Below are 11,675 nucleotides of genomic sequence, written 5' to 3' on the forward strand. Positions count from 1 at the left end.
CATGCAATTATTGTGGCCGTTCATCCTGGGTAGGTCCAATGTCCATTTGAAACTGCCAGTCTCATTCTTCAAAAAGTTGTTACCTCGAGCTCTTATGACTTTGCACCACTGGGTCGCCTGTTCTGCGACACCAAGTTTATACTGAATACTCCCTCCGTCTAGGTGTATAAGTCATCTTAAGTTGCACGGCGATCAAGGCGGAGGAGAAAATGAGAGAACTTAATGTCTTTTTGCTAATTAATAGCATTGCATGCAATGAAATAACCACTGCATGTCATGTTTGATAGTCTCAAGTCAATGAAAGCATGCACGACCACATCTCTTATTGGTTGATATGTCACGAAACAAGAAATGAGAAGGGAGTTAATGTATTGTGCCTAAGTGTTTTGGGATTATTTGGTTTTCGTAAGGTGACTTACACACCTAGACGGAGGGAGTACCCCATTTATTCAAGCTGAGATTGTCCATACTGAACGTAGTTGCAATAAGTCAGCGCAGGTGCTGGCGGATATGGGTGCAAGGTTAGCTGTTGGTGAAGCGTATTTGTGAGTTGATCATTTTCCTGTTGATGTAACCCGCGTTGTAACCCGCGATTCTGCCGTGTCTTAGATGGAATACAAGTGTTCCATTTCAGAAAGAAGGAAGGTAAATATTCGAGGATTGATTAGTATTTTTATTCTTTCCTTATTTTACCTCAATATTTAAGTGTGCTATAATCTCTTCCATAATTACCCGCAAAAGAAATCTCTTTCCTAATTTGTAGACGTAAATAAATCCCTAATAGGCCTGCACAATCATACCCTTTTTTGCGGGAATTTTAACATATATTACCTCACAGGAGGTAATAGTAATGTTAGCCATTGAATCACACAAAAATGATGGCTCGCATGGATTTGAACCATTTTTAAAAAGCTCGCCTTAGAAATGCCAATCCCTATATTTCGAAAGGGGGCGGAGGTGATAACAAATTGCAAAGTATGGATTATAGGAACCATGGCTGACCGACGGTCTAATAGAAGGTCTCTGTATACTGGAGTATATAAGGGAGTATATAAAGGCGGTCAGAAAAGTTACACACAAAATGCTATACTTATACTCGAACAAGGAGAAACTTAAGCCGATGCACCACGAATCCTTATAAGGCAACCCTGGCGAACCTTTCCAGCCAAACACGCATTGCTTGACGGAGCAGCCTCCCCACCACCGCCGCCGCAACACGAAGAAAGCAAAAGCAGAGCCGAGCTACACTCTACAGGCAGCTAGCCAAGGCAACGCGCACTCGCACGCACAATGATGGCCGCTTTTCTCCTGCTCGTGCTCGGCTCGCTGGCCCCCGCCGCCCTCTCCGTCCCGCCCCGCCCGCCAGTGCGCTGCGGCGGCGACGGCGATGGCGACGCGGGCTGCGTGCTCTCCAACGCGTACGGCGCGTGGTCGAGCGACCGCGCCGACTGCCCCGTGGCGGCCGTCGCGTACCCGGCGTCCGAGCGGGACGTGGTCGCGGCCGTCGCGCGTGCCAGCGCGGGCGGCATGCGGGTCAAGGCCGTCAGCGGCTTCGCGCACACCATCCCGAAGCTGGCCTGCCCCGGCGGGAACGGCAGCGCGGCGTCTCTGCTGATCAGCACGGCGAGGTACGCCGGCGTGGAGGTGGACGCGGCGGCGCGGACGGTGACCGCGGACGCCGGCGCCCCGCTGCGGGCCGTGATCGACGCGGCGGAGGCGAGCGGGCTGAGCCTGCCGGCGTCGCCCTACTGGGAGGGGGTGAGCGTCGGCGGGGCTGTGAGCACGGGGTCCCACGGCAGCTCGTGGTGGGGCCAGGGCGGCGCCTTGCATGATCATGTCGTGCGGCTCAGCCTTGTCGTGCCCGCCGGAGTTGCCGACGGGTGGGCCAGGGTGGTGCCGCTCGCCAAAGGTGACGCGCTCTTTCCAGCGGCGCTCGTCTCGCTCGGCCTGCTCGGGGTCATTTCCAAGGTTAGTTCTGAACTACACTGATCACTACTGTACTCTGCCCTAGATGCGGAGTTCAGAAAAAGATCAAGAATGATTGTCGAGCGTGCGCCGTAGTTCAGACTTCATGCATGGACTACATTTTGTTGTACTTGTCCCACTAGCCTGTCGGTAAAATCTGACATGTAGTACGATTTGTACTCTGGCGTTCTATTTCGTACAGCTAGTAGTACTATGGAAAATCTCATGTATGTGCTGACTTGTTTTATTTAGCTGAAAGCCCTGATTCTGAGCTTTTGGTACTTAGAAACATATGATGTACTGGCATCGATACACAATGACAGAAGACAAAAACAGATCTAATATGTGGCATATGTTTTGTTAAGTGTGTTAAAACGGATGAAGAATCTCTTAAATGGGGGCAAATCCTGTAAACAAAATGTCAGAAGAGAGTTGGAACATGAAAGATGTAACATAATAAATCAACTCAAGTATACTGTTTTTTCTCAGACAACAATATGGATTCTTTGATTGCAATTTTGGTCCTGTGAGAGTTGGAATGACCTGTGTATACTAGTCCAAGTGGCCCTGAAAGGCCCTACGAACTCTTCGATTAGCAATTGAGTGCGGCAACCACTAATGCTTTCTTGACTAGATGAAGCGTGAAACATCACCAGATCTAGATCCAAATCCGAGAGAGAGAGAGAGAGAGGGGTAGTACATGTTGTTAATACACCGTTGCCTATTGCCGCCGAAATGTTGAGTGGCAAACGCTTTGCTGCCGCTATGAATGCAGTGCAAAAACTTTCAGCAGAAAAACACTAACACGACAACTCTGAAGGATCTAGAGCTGCCGCCGGATCCTTCCTCCCTACCCCCGCTCACGTGCAGCGCCGTCGAGCTGCACCGGGGCGTCCCCGCCTCCCTCCTCCCCCCCCCCCCTCCCCCGCCACCACTCTCCTCTCTGCCGCCGCCGGTGACGCCGACAGGGCAAAGCCCGAGCGGCTCGGCGGCGGCGGTCTTCTGCTCGCGCGCCAGCTGCTCAAGATCGATGTGGCGGTTCCGATCTTGATCTTTTTGACGGTGATGGCGGACAACGACGGCTGGAGTGTGGCAGCGGGTCTGTAGTCGCACCGGGTGGCGGCAGCAACGGCCATGTTGCAGTCGCTCAACCTCCGGTTCGGCTTCGGATCGCGGTGGCGCTCCTGGTCTTGATCTGCATCGCGCGGGCACCTGGGGCGGCGACCCTGGGCTTGGCGGTGGTGTTCATCTCTTATGTCGGAGGTGGTCGGCCTAAGGCTGGGTGAGCAGATCTCGAGATCTGCAATCTAGTCCCGGCTGCAAGTCAGGGAGACATAGTTGCCGGTGAAAACGGAGCCGACGGCGGACGATGGCGGCGGTCTGCGTCGTTACCTTGATGAAAGGCATTCTGTAACTACTGTCGACCCACTCGTCCTGCTCTGGGGGAAACCCTAGGATCTGGTTTTCCAGATCGGACGATGGCGGCACTATTGTGTCGTTTCTCTCTTGGGAGCATCGTTTGTGGAACAACGCTGGAAGTCAGAGGCAGGATGTAGAGCGGCTTCGTCTTGCACGGAGTTTCGATGGAGATGTCAAGTCATGCATGGCCGACAGGTGCTACGCTTTGTCATGCCTGGTTGGCAGGTGCTACACACGACAGATCTTCCAGAGACTTCAAGCTGTGTCGGCTGGTGGTACTTGGCGGCATGGTGCCGATGGGTACCGGCGGCGACCGCAGCGTGCTCAGCAGTTCGAGCGCAGGGAGGCGGTGCCGTTGGGCGACGTGGTGGCGTCGACAGCAGCTAGACCGGGCAAGGATGATGCGTCAGTACAATTCTGTAGATGGAGTGGTGGTAGTTGGCGGCGGCGGCCTTTGAGAGCATGCCGGACCGGTGTGTGCCCCATACTCGGCAAGTGGCTTGGTTGGAGCCACAGGTCTTAGATGTTAGGTTTGGCTGCAAGGTCTATGGTATTAGGCCCGGACTATCAACATCCCTTCATCAACTGGACAGGAGTAGCGACAGATGTTGCCTTGACGGTGGCTTCAGACTTACTGTTGTATTTTTTTATAAGGCCTTTTATGAATAATTAATAAAATGGCTGCATGCGTCGCCCAGATGCAGATGCCGGGGTCTTCCTCCTTTTAAAAAACGACAACTCTGAAAAGACAGGAAAAATGCATGCTTGCACGCATTGTCATCCTGAAGAGGTCACATGTTCAGATGCAAGTTTTGTTTTACTCATGTTTCATCATGTCCAAATCCCATCTGATGCATGGAATGATGGGAGATATACTGTTGGTGCGCAAGTGCAGGTCACTCTGGCGCTGGAGCCGAGGTTCAAGAGAAGCGTGACCTACGACTACAGGGACGACTCCACCTTCCAGGACGACTTCGCGGACCACGCCGCGCGCCACGAGTTCGCCGACATCGCCTGGTACCCGTCCCAGCACCAGGCCGTGTACAGGCTCGACGACCGCGCGCCGCTCAACGCCACCGGCGCCGGGGTCAACGACTTCATCGGCTTCCGCTCCACGCTCATCGCGGTCTCCCAGGGGGTCAGGGCGCTGGAGACCGCGTTGGAGGGGTCGAGGAACGTGAAGGGCAAGTGCGCGATGGCCACGGCGGAGATCGCGGCGAAGCGGCTGATCGGCAACGGGCTGCGCCGAAAGGACGGGCAGCTGTTCACCGGCTACCCCGTCGTGGGGTTCCAGGGCAAGATGCAGACGTCGGGCTCCTGCGCGCGCCCGCCGGCCTCCAGCCCGCTCACGGCGTGCGCGTGGGACCCCAGGTTCAAGGGGCTCTTCTTCTACGAGAGCACGGCCATCTTCTCGCCGGCGCGGTTCCAGTCCTTCATCCTCGACGTGAAGAAGCTGCGCGACCTCAACCCGGACAGCATGTGCGGCGTGGACGTCTACAACGGCCTCCTGGTCCGGTTCGTGCGGAGGTCGGAGGCGTGGCTGGGGCAGCCGGAGGACTCAGTGGTGGTGGACTTCAACTACTACCGCGCGGCGGACCCATCGGCGGCGCGGCTGAGCCAGGACGTCTGGGAGGAGGTGGAGCAGCTGGCGTTCTTCAAGCACGGGGCGCGGCCGCACTGGGCCAAGAACAGGATGGTGGCCTTCCGGGGCGTGCAGGGGAAGTACCTGGGATGGGCCAAGTTCGCCGCGGCCAAGCGGCAGCTGGACCCGCGGGGACTGTTCGACAGCCCGTGGTCCGACGACGTCGTCGGCGGCAAGGAGCTCAGCAAGGACGACGGGTGCGCGCTGGACGGGCGGTGCGTCTGCTCGGAGGACAGACACTGCAGCCCGGGGCAAGGGTACTACTGCAGAACGGGGCTTGTGTTTACAGAGGCCAGGGTATGCAGATACTCTGCCTCGCAGCTTGTATAGGACATTCACCCTCTGTTCCTAAAAACAAAGAGAATACTACTATATACCACTTCTGTTCTATATTTTTCTAAGTTGCCTGAATTTTAAATTTGGGTCACTCGATTTCTTGGCCGTTGATTCTGCTATGAGATTTGTACTGTGGTTTATTACGGGGCTGTTCTATGAACTTTTTTTTAGCAACTAACGAACAAGTACCTCTTCGGGAGCCTCCGACGGTCACATGGGCGGGCTCAGAGCGTCACACCTGGCGCGCTCTCAGCCGCCGCCGCTTATCGCGCAGAGACGCTTTCTTCGATTTTTATTTTTATTTTTTCCATGCATTTTCGTCTTTTTAGATGTTTTTTTTCTGGTTTTTGTTTTTCACCGGTTTTTCTTAGCTATTGGACAAAAAACATTTTGTGCAAAAAAACATGTTTTTTCGTTTGCTTCCGCGTCGTGCCTCTCGGAAACGGAATAAATGCGTTCTTTTCATGAGAGAGACAACCGTTTCGGCTTTTTCGTTCATTTTTCTTCTTCTCAAAATCTATGAACATGGGATTTAGTTTTGGATCTCGACGCGAGGAATTCAACAGTGAAAATGGTTCAACATTAGACGCATGGTTTAAAGGATAAAACATTTTAAATAAACGGATCCACGAAAAAACAGAACTCACAGGTTGCGATAAGTGACGCACATGTATGAACCACTTGTCACAATCTGGAGAGGTGAGGAGTGGCCTTTGCAAAGAGTGCTACTTAATTAGTGGTTTCGTTTTTCAGGGGTGTTCTAACCACATATTTGGGCCAATTGATTTGCTACGCCGAAGCCCAATTATTTGTACAGCCCAGTCCATCACTCCTTCACTTTGTTTTTGTTTTTTGTTTTCCTGTTTTTATGCATTTCTCCTTTTGCATTTTTGATTTTCTTTATTAGTTTTTTTTATTTTGTAGCTATTTTTGGGATGTTTTTTTAGACGAAAACCATTGTTTTCCATTACCCAAACAGCTCAACAATGTGGCTGGCTACAAGACCATGCACGAAATCAGGAGCTTGTTCCGGCCACACAGCTGATACAAGCCCTGAGTCTTCACCAAATGCTGCTAAAGCGTCAGCAACCTTATTACACGCCCTGGGGCAATAAGAGAAACCCACATGGGTGAAATTTAAACTAGCAAAGGATCTGATTTCCTTAAATAGATTCCCGTTTGTTGACAGATCATGATCTCTACTCCTAATTGCCCAGTCCGTACGTCGTTCGTTCGTCCGTCCGCCAGCCCCCTCCGTTCGTTCGCCTCCCCTCCCACCTCTTCGTCCCACCGATTTTTCTCTCCCTCTTAAAACCCACGCAACCGGAAATAACAGCGATAGAGGAAAAAAACGGCCAACGAAACAGAAACAAACCCTCGTCTTTCTCCCACGAGAATCACCATGCTACACCGTTAGGGTTCCTCCATGTCGCTGCGGCACGCCTCCACCCACAACGGCGCCCCGGATTCCCTGCCACATGCCAGATTGCCGTCATCCCTCTACGTCACCGGCATGTACCGCCGCCTCTCCGTCACCTCGACCGGTCGACGCAACCTTCTTACCCCAACGGAGATCACCCGCCCTTCCTAATCCTATCGCCGGTGGTGTCCCCTCACGTCGGGACGGCACATGCCTCCCCTCACTTCATTTTGGGAGGGATCCCCTCGCCCGGCGCCATCTCCTTCCACCATAGTGAGATGCCACACACGGGACTACAAGATGGTGGGGAAGGCCATGTAGATGCCTGGGCTCGATCCGGATTCCCTTGATTGGGCATTGTTGGTCACTGCCTTCTCCTCCCAACAACACGCGTGGCGGCGGATCTTTGCGGAGGGGAGTGGGGTGGCAGGGGCTCGAGGATCTCCACGAGGATGTGATCAATCCCCTTGAATGCCCTGCTAACCTTGGCGTCCCTCCCGACCACGGCGGCCACCCACACCAGCGACGAGAAGTTTTCGCCGATGTGGAACTACCCGAGCAGTGCGTCCACCTTGGCGCGCCACCCGGCCCTGCCCGAGGTGCGCACCCCAAGCACGATCCGCCCGTTCACATCCTTGGTGAAGCCGTTCAGGAGCTCGCTCAGCCGCACCACGTCGCCGCCTTCATGTGCCTGCTGCTCCACCTTCCGGACAAGCTTGGCCACCTCCTCCTCGCGCCCGCCGCGGTAGGCGTGCACCCTAGCGGGCTCAGCAGGTGGGGCACGACGATCTTGCACACGCCGCGCCAGTAGATGCTGTGGGGAGCGAAGGCGATGTCCGTGCAGCCGTAGAGGAGCCGCCGTGGGATGCGAGCGCGGACCGGTTGGCGAAGGCGTGGTCCTGCAGCTGCAGCACCTCGCGCGCCGCGTTCGCGGACGAGACGACCAGGGTGAGCACGCGGCAGAGGCGGAGCAGCATGACGGGCCCGTGCGCCGCGGCGAGCGTCTGCAGGGCACGGTGCGGGAGCGCGGCGAGCTGGTGGAGGTTGCCGATGATCGGGAGACCCTGCGGGGACGGTGGGAGGCGCTGCGCGGTAGGTTTTATGGTTCGCGTTATGCTACGCACTAGGAGCAGTAGAATGCATGAGACAGCCAGGAGTACTAGCGTGGGCATGGTGAGTTCCGGGCAACCATGCATGGTATTTGTATTTTTGGCCTGGTTATACATGCATCTAAGTTTTGGGAGTTTATACAAACCATAGATGATCTAACGTGTTGTGATTTTTTTTTTGAGGAGTGTTGTGATTTCTAAGTAATGCACTTTTGGGAGTTCTACATTCTGATATGCATATTAACTGTTAGTCATGTGAGGCTGCCCAACGGAAAGATGTGTGTGCTGCTTCTCATGCTCCTATTTTTCTACATTTTTTTGGGTCTTCTTGATAGATATATGTTTCAGAGAAAATGTTAGGGTCACAATAGCAAACGAGTTCATCTTGCTTGGGTTGCAGCTGATAAGTACTCCCTCCGTTTCAAATTACTCATCGCAGAAATGGATGTATCTAGAGCTAAAATACATCTAGATACATCCATACCTGTGACAAGTAATTCGAAACGGAGGGAGTAAGAAGATAGATCTTTATGTGAGGCATATTGTCCCTAGGAATTTGTTGGCCTCGAGGATTGTCCCAGGAAGCACTTCTGATGACAACATAATGTTGGGCCTCGGGAACATGGTAAGCTACTTATATCACAATTTTCATCCATGTAGACTTGTTTTTGTGATTCTTGTACTACCACTGATCCAGCTATGATTTCTTATACTCATCCTTTAATCCTGCTTAAATTATAGTACTGAGGTGATTGTACTTTAAAAGGTCTCAAATTTGTGCAGGTAACCAGCATAAATATATTTTAGCACATTGTTGTCATCAGCCACTCAGTGCCCGCCGGGTGACGCTCTGTAGCAACGGTGCATGCTGCCGGCACCATATGATAGCCGTGGTAATCGACGATGGGAAAGAAGCAGGGGTGGCGGGATCATCACCGGTGGGGTCGTCGAGGAGAAAGTGGAGGCAGATAAGAAAGGAACGGGCTCGACCGGGTGTGAAAAGGAGAACGAGAGAGATAGCGATGATGTGGTGCTGCACCACTGATCTCCTACTGCTAGCCGAATTTTGATATTGTTGCTGCTATCTAAATTTCGCAAACACACGGCGAGGTGTTTGATGTTGGCCGATGTCGCGCCTGTTGCGAGGGGGATTTCATCGTTTGGGAATCTCCTGGGAGAGGTGCTGCCCTGCGAGGTAAGAGGCATCCATCTCCATGTGCTCGGCGGTCTGTGTCTGGAAAGAATTTCATTATGCAAATAATAATTATTTTTCTCCGAGAAAGTTACAACAATCTTTGTCTAGAAAGAATTTCATTCTGCAAATAATTCACACACAATAGCATATACATCATTAAAGAATTATCTTCCATATAAACCAACACTACCTGTTTTATGTCACTTCACAAGTGAGTAAACTAGATCTTGGGACTGCAGTAACACCATATATATGAGTGTGTATCCTAAATGCTGTCTAGGCCATATGATAGAAAGACAATAGTTGCATGATGCAAGGATTAAAAGCCTAGAAAACTTTCATTCTGCCTAGCTAACTTTTTAGCACTTATGTGGAATACCGAAATGTAGCATTATTTTCTTGCAGTGTAACCAACGTCTATGGACCCGTCAAAGGGTCATGCTGCATGTGGTTATGGCTGCATTGCGTGGAAGGTGCAAATGGAGTGGAAAGGAGAAGCACATGAGATGATGTACAATATGAGGAATGATGGTAAAGGCTGGAAGTGTGATGAAGTTGATACCCGATCTGACCATTAGTATATTCTCATAAAGGCTACCTATAATTTCTACTCCAATATAGATTTTCTATTGTGAAGGGTGTTTGTCATGAAAAAGGTGATCTCTACATGATACAATGTTGCTAGAGTGAAGATTCTATGCAAAGAATGACATTTAAGAAGGATGTAGTTAAAGGTAAACCTTGATCGAATATTTTAACTTTTCATGAGGATCTTTTCATTCAACACATACATGTTGAGTTCTTCATGTGTTTAGAAGTAAGGGGAGCAGCATGCTGGACGTCCTTGCAGGAGTAGTCTACCAGAGGATCTACCTAGCAATTTGGATGTACATAGTTTATGTTATGCTAAGACCTATTCTTTTGTACCGACTATTGAATTATCTCCTTTATATTTCTTCCTATGTTTATTGAGATGGTTCAACTTTCTAAACTTTTTACTTCCTTTGTTTTTTCATTTTTGGTGGATTTCTTGCCTTACAAGCTGTCTTTCCACAATTATGGTATGTATATAAAAGTACATTAGCTGTATATAGAAAAGTTGAGGGACTACATTTTGTTGGAGAAGATAAAAGATGACCACAACTTATGCTCTTGTGTTCATCTATGTTTCTCTTGCGTCTGCGCCCGTAGCAACGCACGAGCATTCTACTAGTCATTAGAGGTAACCGCTTGTACTAGGGTCTTGGAATCTGACAGCACCTGTACCCTTGACATTCCCCAACCTTGAGCTGCGTACAAGCTTTGGAGGCACGCTGTAGCTTCAGCATAGAGAGGGTCGCTCACATACTGCATATGTCCAGCGCCAGCACCAACTGGCCGGACGGCATGGTCTCTGATTATGAAACCCCATCCACCATGGGGTAGGATTTTGCTTCATACTTCTATCCACGTTGATCTGGAGGATGTCCTGGTTCAGTGCTGCTCCTCTACCAACCTGCTCTTGGCTACTTGGTTTATCCTTCCGAGCAAGCATTTGTCAGTTCTGGACTAAGGCGTTCACCCTTTTGGCCACTGAAATTTGGTTTCGTTGGGGCTCTCCGGCATTCTTCTTATTTCTCGTATCCCACCACGTCCAAAGCATCATAACACACTTCAAACTCTTGTCACCCGGCATTTGGAGAATTTTTGATATCAAATCTTTGGGACCCTCACACAGTAATAGACGTTCTCTGTCTTCCCTCATCTGCATTTCATGCCACAATGCTTTGACAGCTTTACATTTGAGGAACAGATGGGCTCTATCCTCATTCTGGCGAGAACACATTGGACACAAGGTTTCAGTCTCCATGCCCCTTCTTTCAATGCTACAGCGACGATGAAGACTATTATGTGCCAGTCTCTAGAGAATTTGTTTTGCCTTGCCCGGACAGTGACTCTTCCAGATCGCCAACCAGTCAAATTTACTGGTCGGCTGGATGCACTCCCCAACTTGCTTCTTTGCTTTATTCTGCGCTATTTTCACATTGCATATGATACGCTGACTTCACTGAAAACAACAGACCTTTGCTTTCATAGTGCCAAGCCCACTGATCCTCAAAGCCTTCATACAGAGGTATTGCGAGCACCACAGTTGCATCAATTGGCCAGAAAGTGTCCCGCACCAGTTCTTCATTCCAGCTTCCCGTAAACGGATTGATCAGTTCAGAGACTTTCTGAAGAATGGTTTGGCCTTTTGGTGTGATGGGTCTAGTACACCCATTTCTTGGCAGCCATGGATCTATCCAAATATTCGTCTCCTCCCCATTACCAATTCTCCAGATGAGGCTTTCTTTCAGTATTGTGATCCCTCGAAGAATGCTACACCATGTGTAAGATATTCCCCACTTTGGTTCAGCATGCAACACATCGACCTCCGAGAAATATCTAGCCTTTAGCACCCTCGCGCATAGTGTGACAGGATCTGTTAGCAGGCGCCATCCTTGCTTGGCGAGCATGGACAGATTAAAGAGATGTAAGTCCTTGTACCCTAGCCCTCTGTCTTGTTTAGCTCGGGTTAACTTCTCCCATCCTAGCCAGTGTACCTTAGCT

General features: G+C 50.9%; 1 protein-coding gene across 1 annotated transcript; it reads left to right on the forward strand.

Moving 5' to 3' along the window:
- The first annotated feature begins 1,124 nt into the window (after window positions 1-1,124).
- LOC123136553 (L-gulonolactone oxidase 3) lies at window positions 1,125-5,444 on the forward strand. The gene is made up of 2 exons (XM_044555957.1): window positions 1,125-1,968; window positions 4,280-5,444. The coding sequence occupies exons 1-2, from the start codon at window positions 1,291-1,293 to the stop codon at window positions 5,354-5,356; spliced, it is 1,755 nt and encodes a 584-aa protein (XP_044411892.1). The 5' UTR covers window positions 1,125-1,290; the 3' UTR covers window positions 5,357-5,444.
- The last annotated feature ends 6,231 nt before the right edge of the window (window positions 5,445-11,675 follow it).

Source organism: Triticum aestivum, chromosome 6B (assembly GCF_018294505.1).
Source record: "Triticum aestivum cultivar Chinese Spring chromosome 6B, IWGSC CS RefSeq v2.1, whole genome shotgun sequence".
NCBI classification, from domain to species: domain Eukaryota; kingdom Viridiplantae; phylum Streptophyta; class Magnoliopsida; order Poales; family Poaceae; genus Triticum; species Triticum aestivum.

Bases quoted from the DNA above. Each gene is read 5' to 3' on its own strand.
- LOC123136553 (XM_044555957.1), top strand. From the start codon at position 1,291: ATGATGGCCGCTTTTCTCCTGCTCGTGCTCGGCTCGCTGGCCCCCGCC. The intron at 1,969-4,279 runs GTTAGTTCTGAA...GCGCAAGTGCAG, and splicing joins TGCTCGGGGTCATTTCCAAG to GTCACTCTGGCGCTGGAGCC.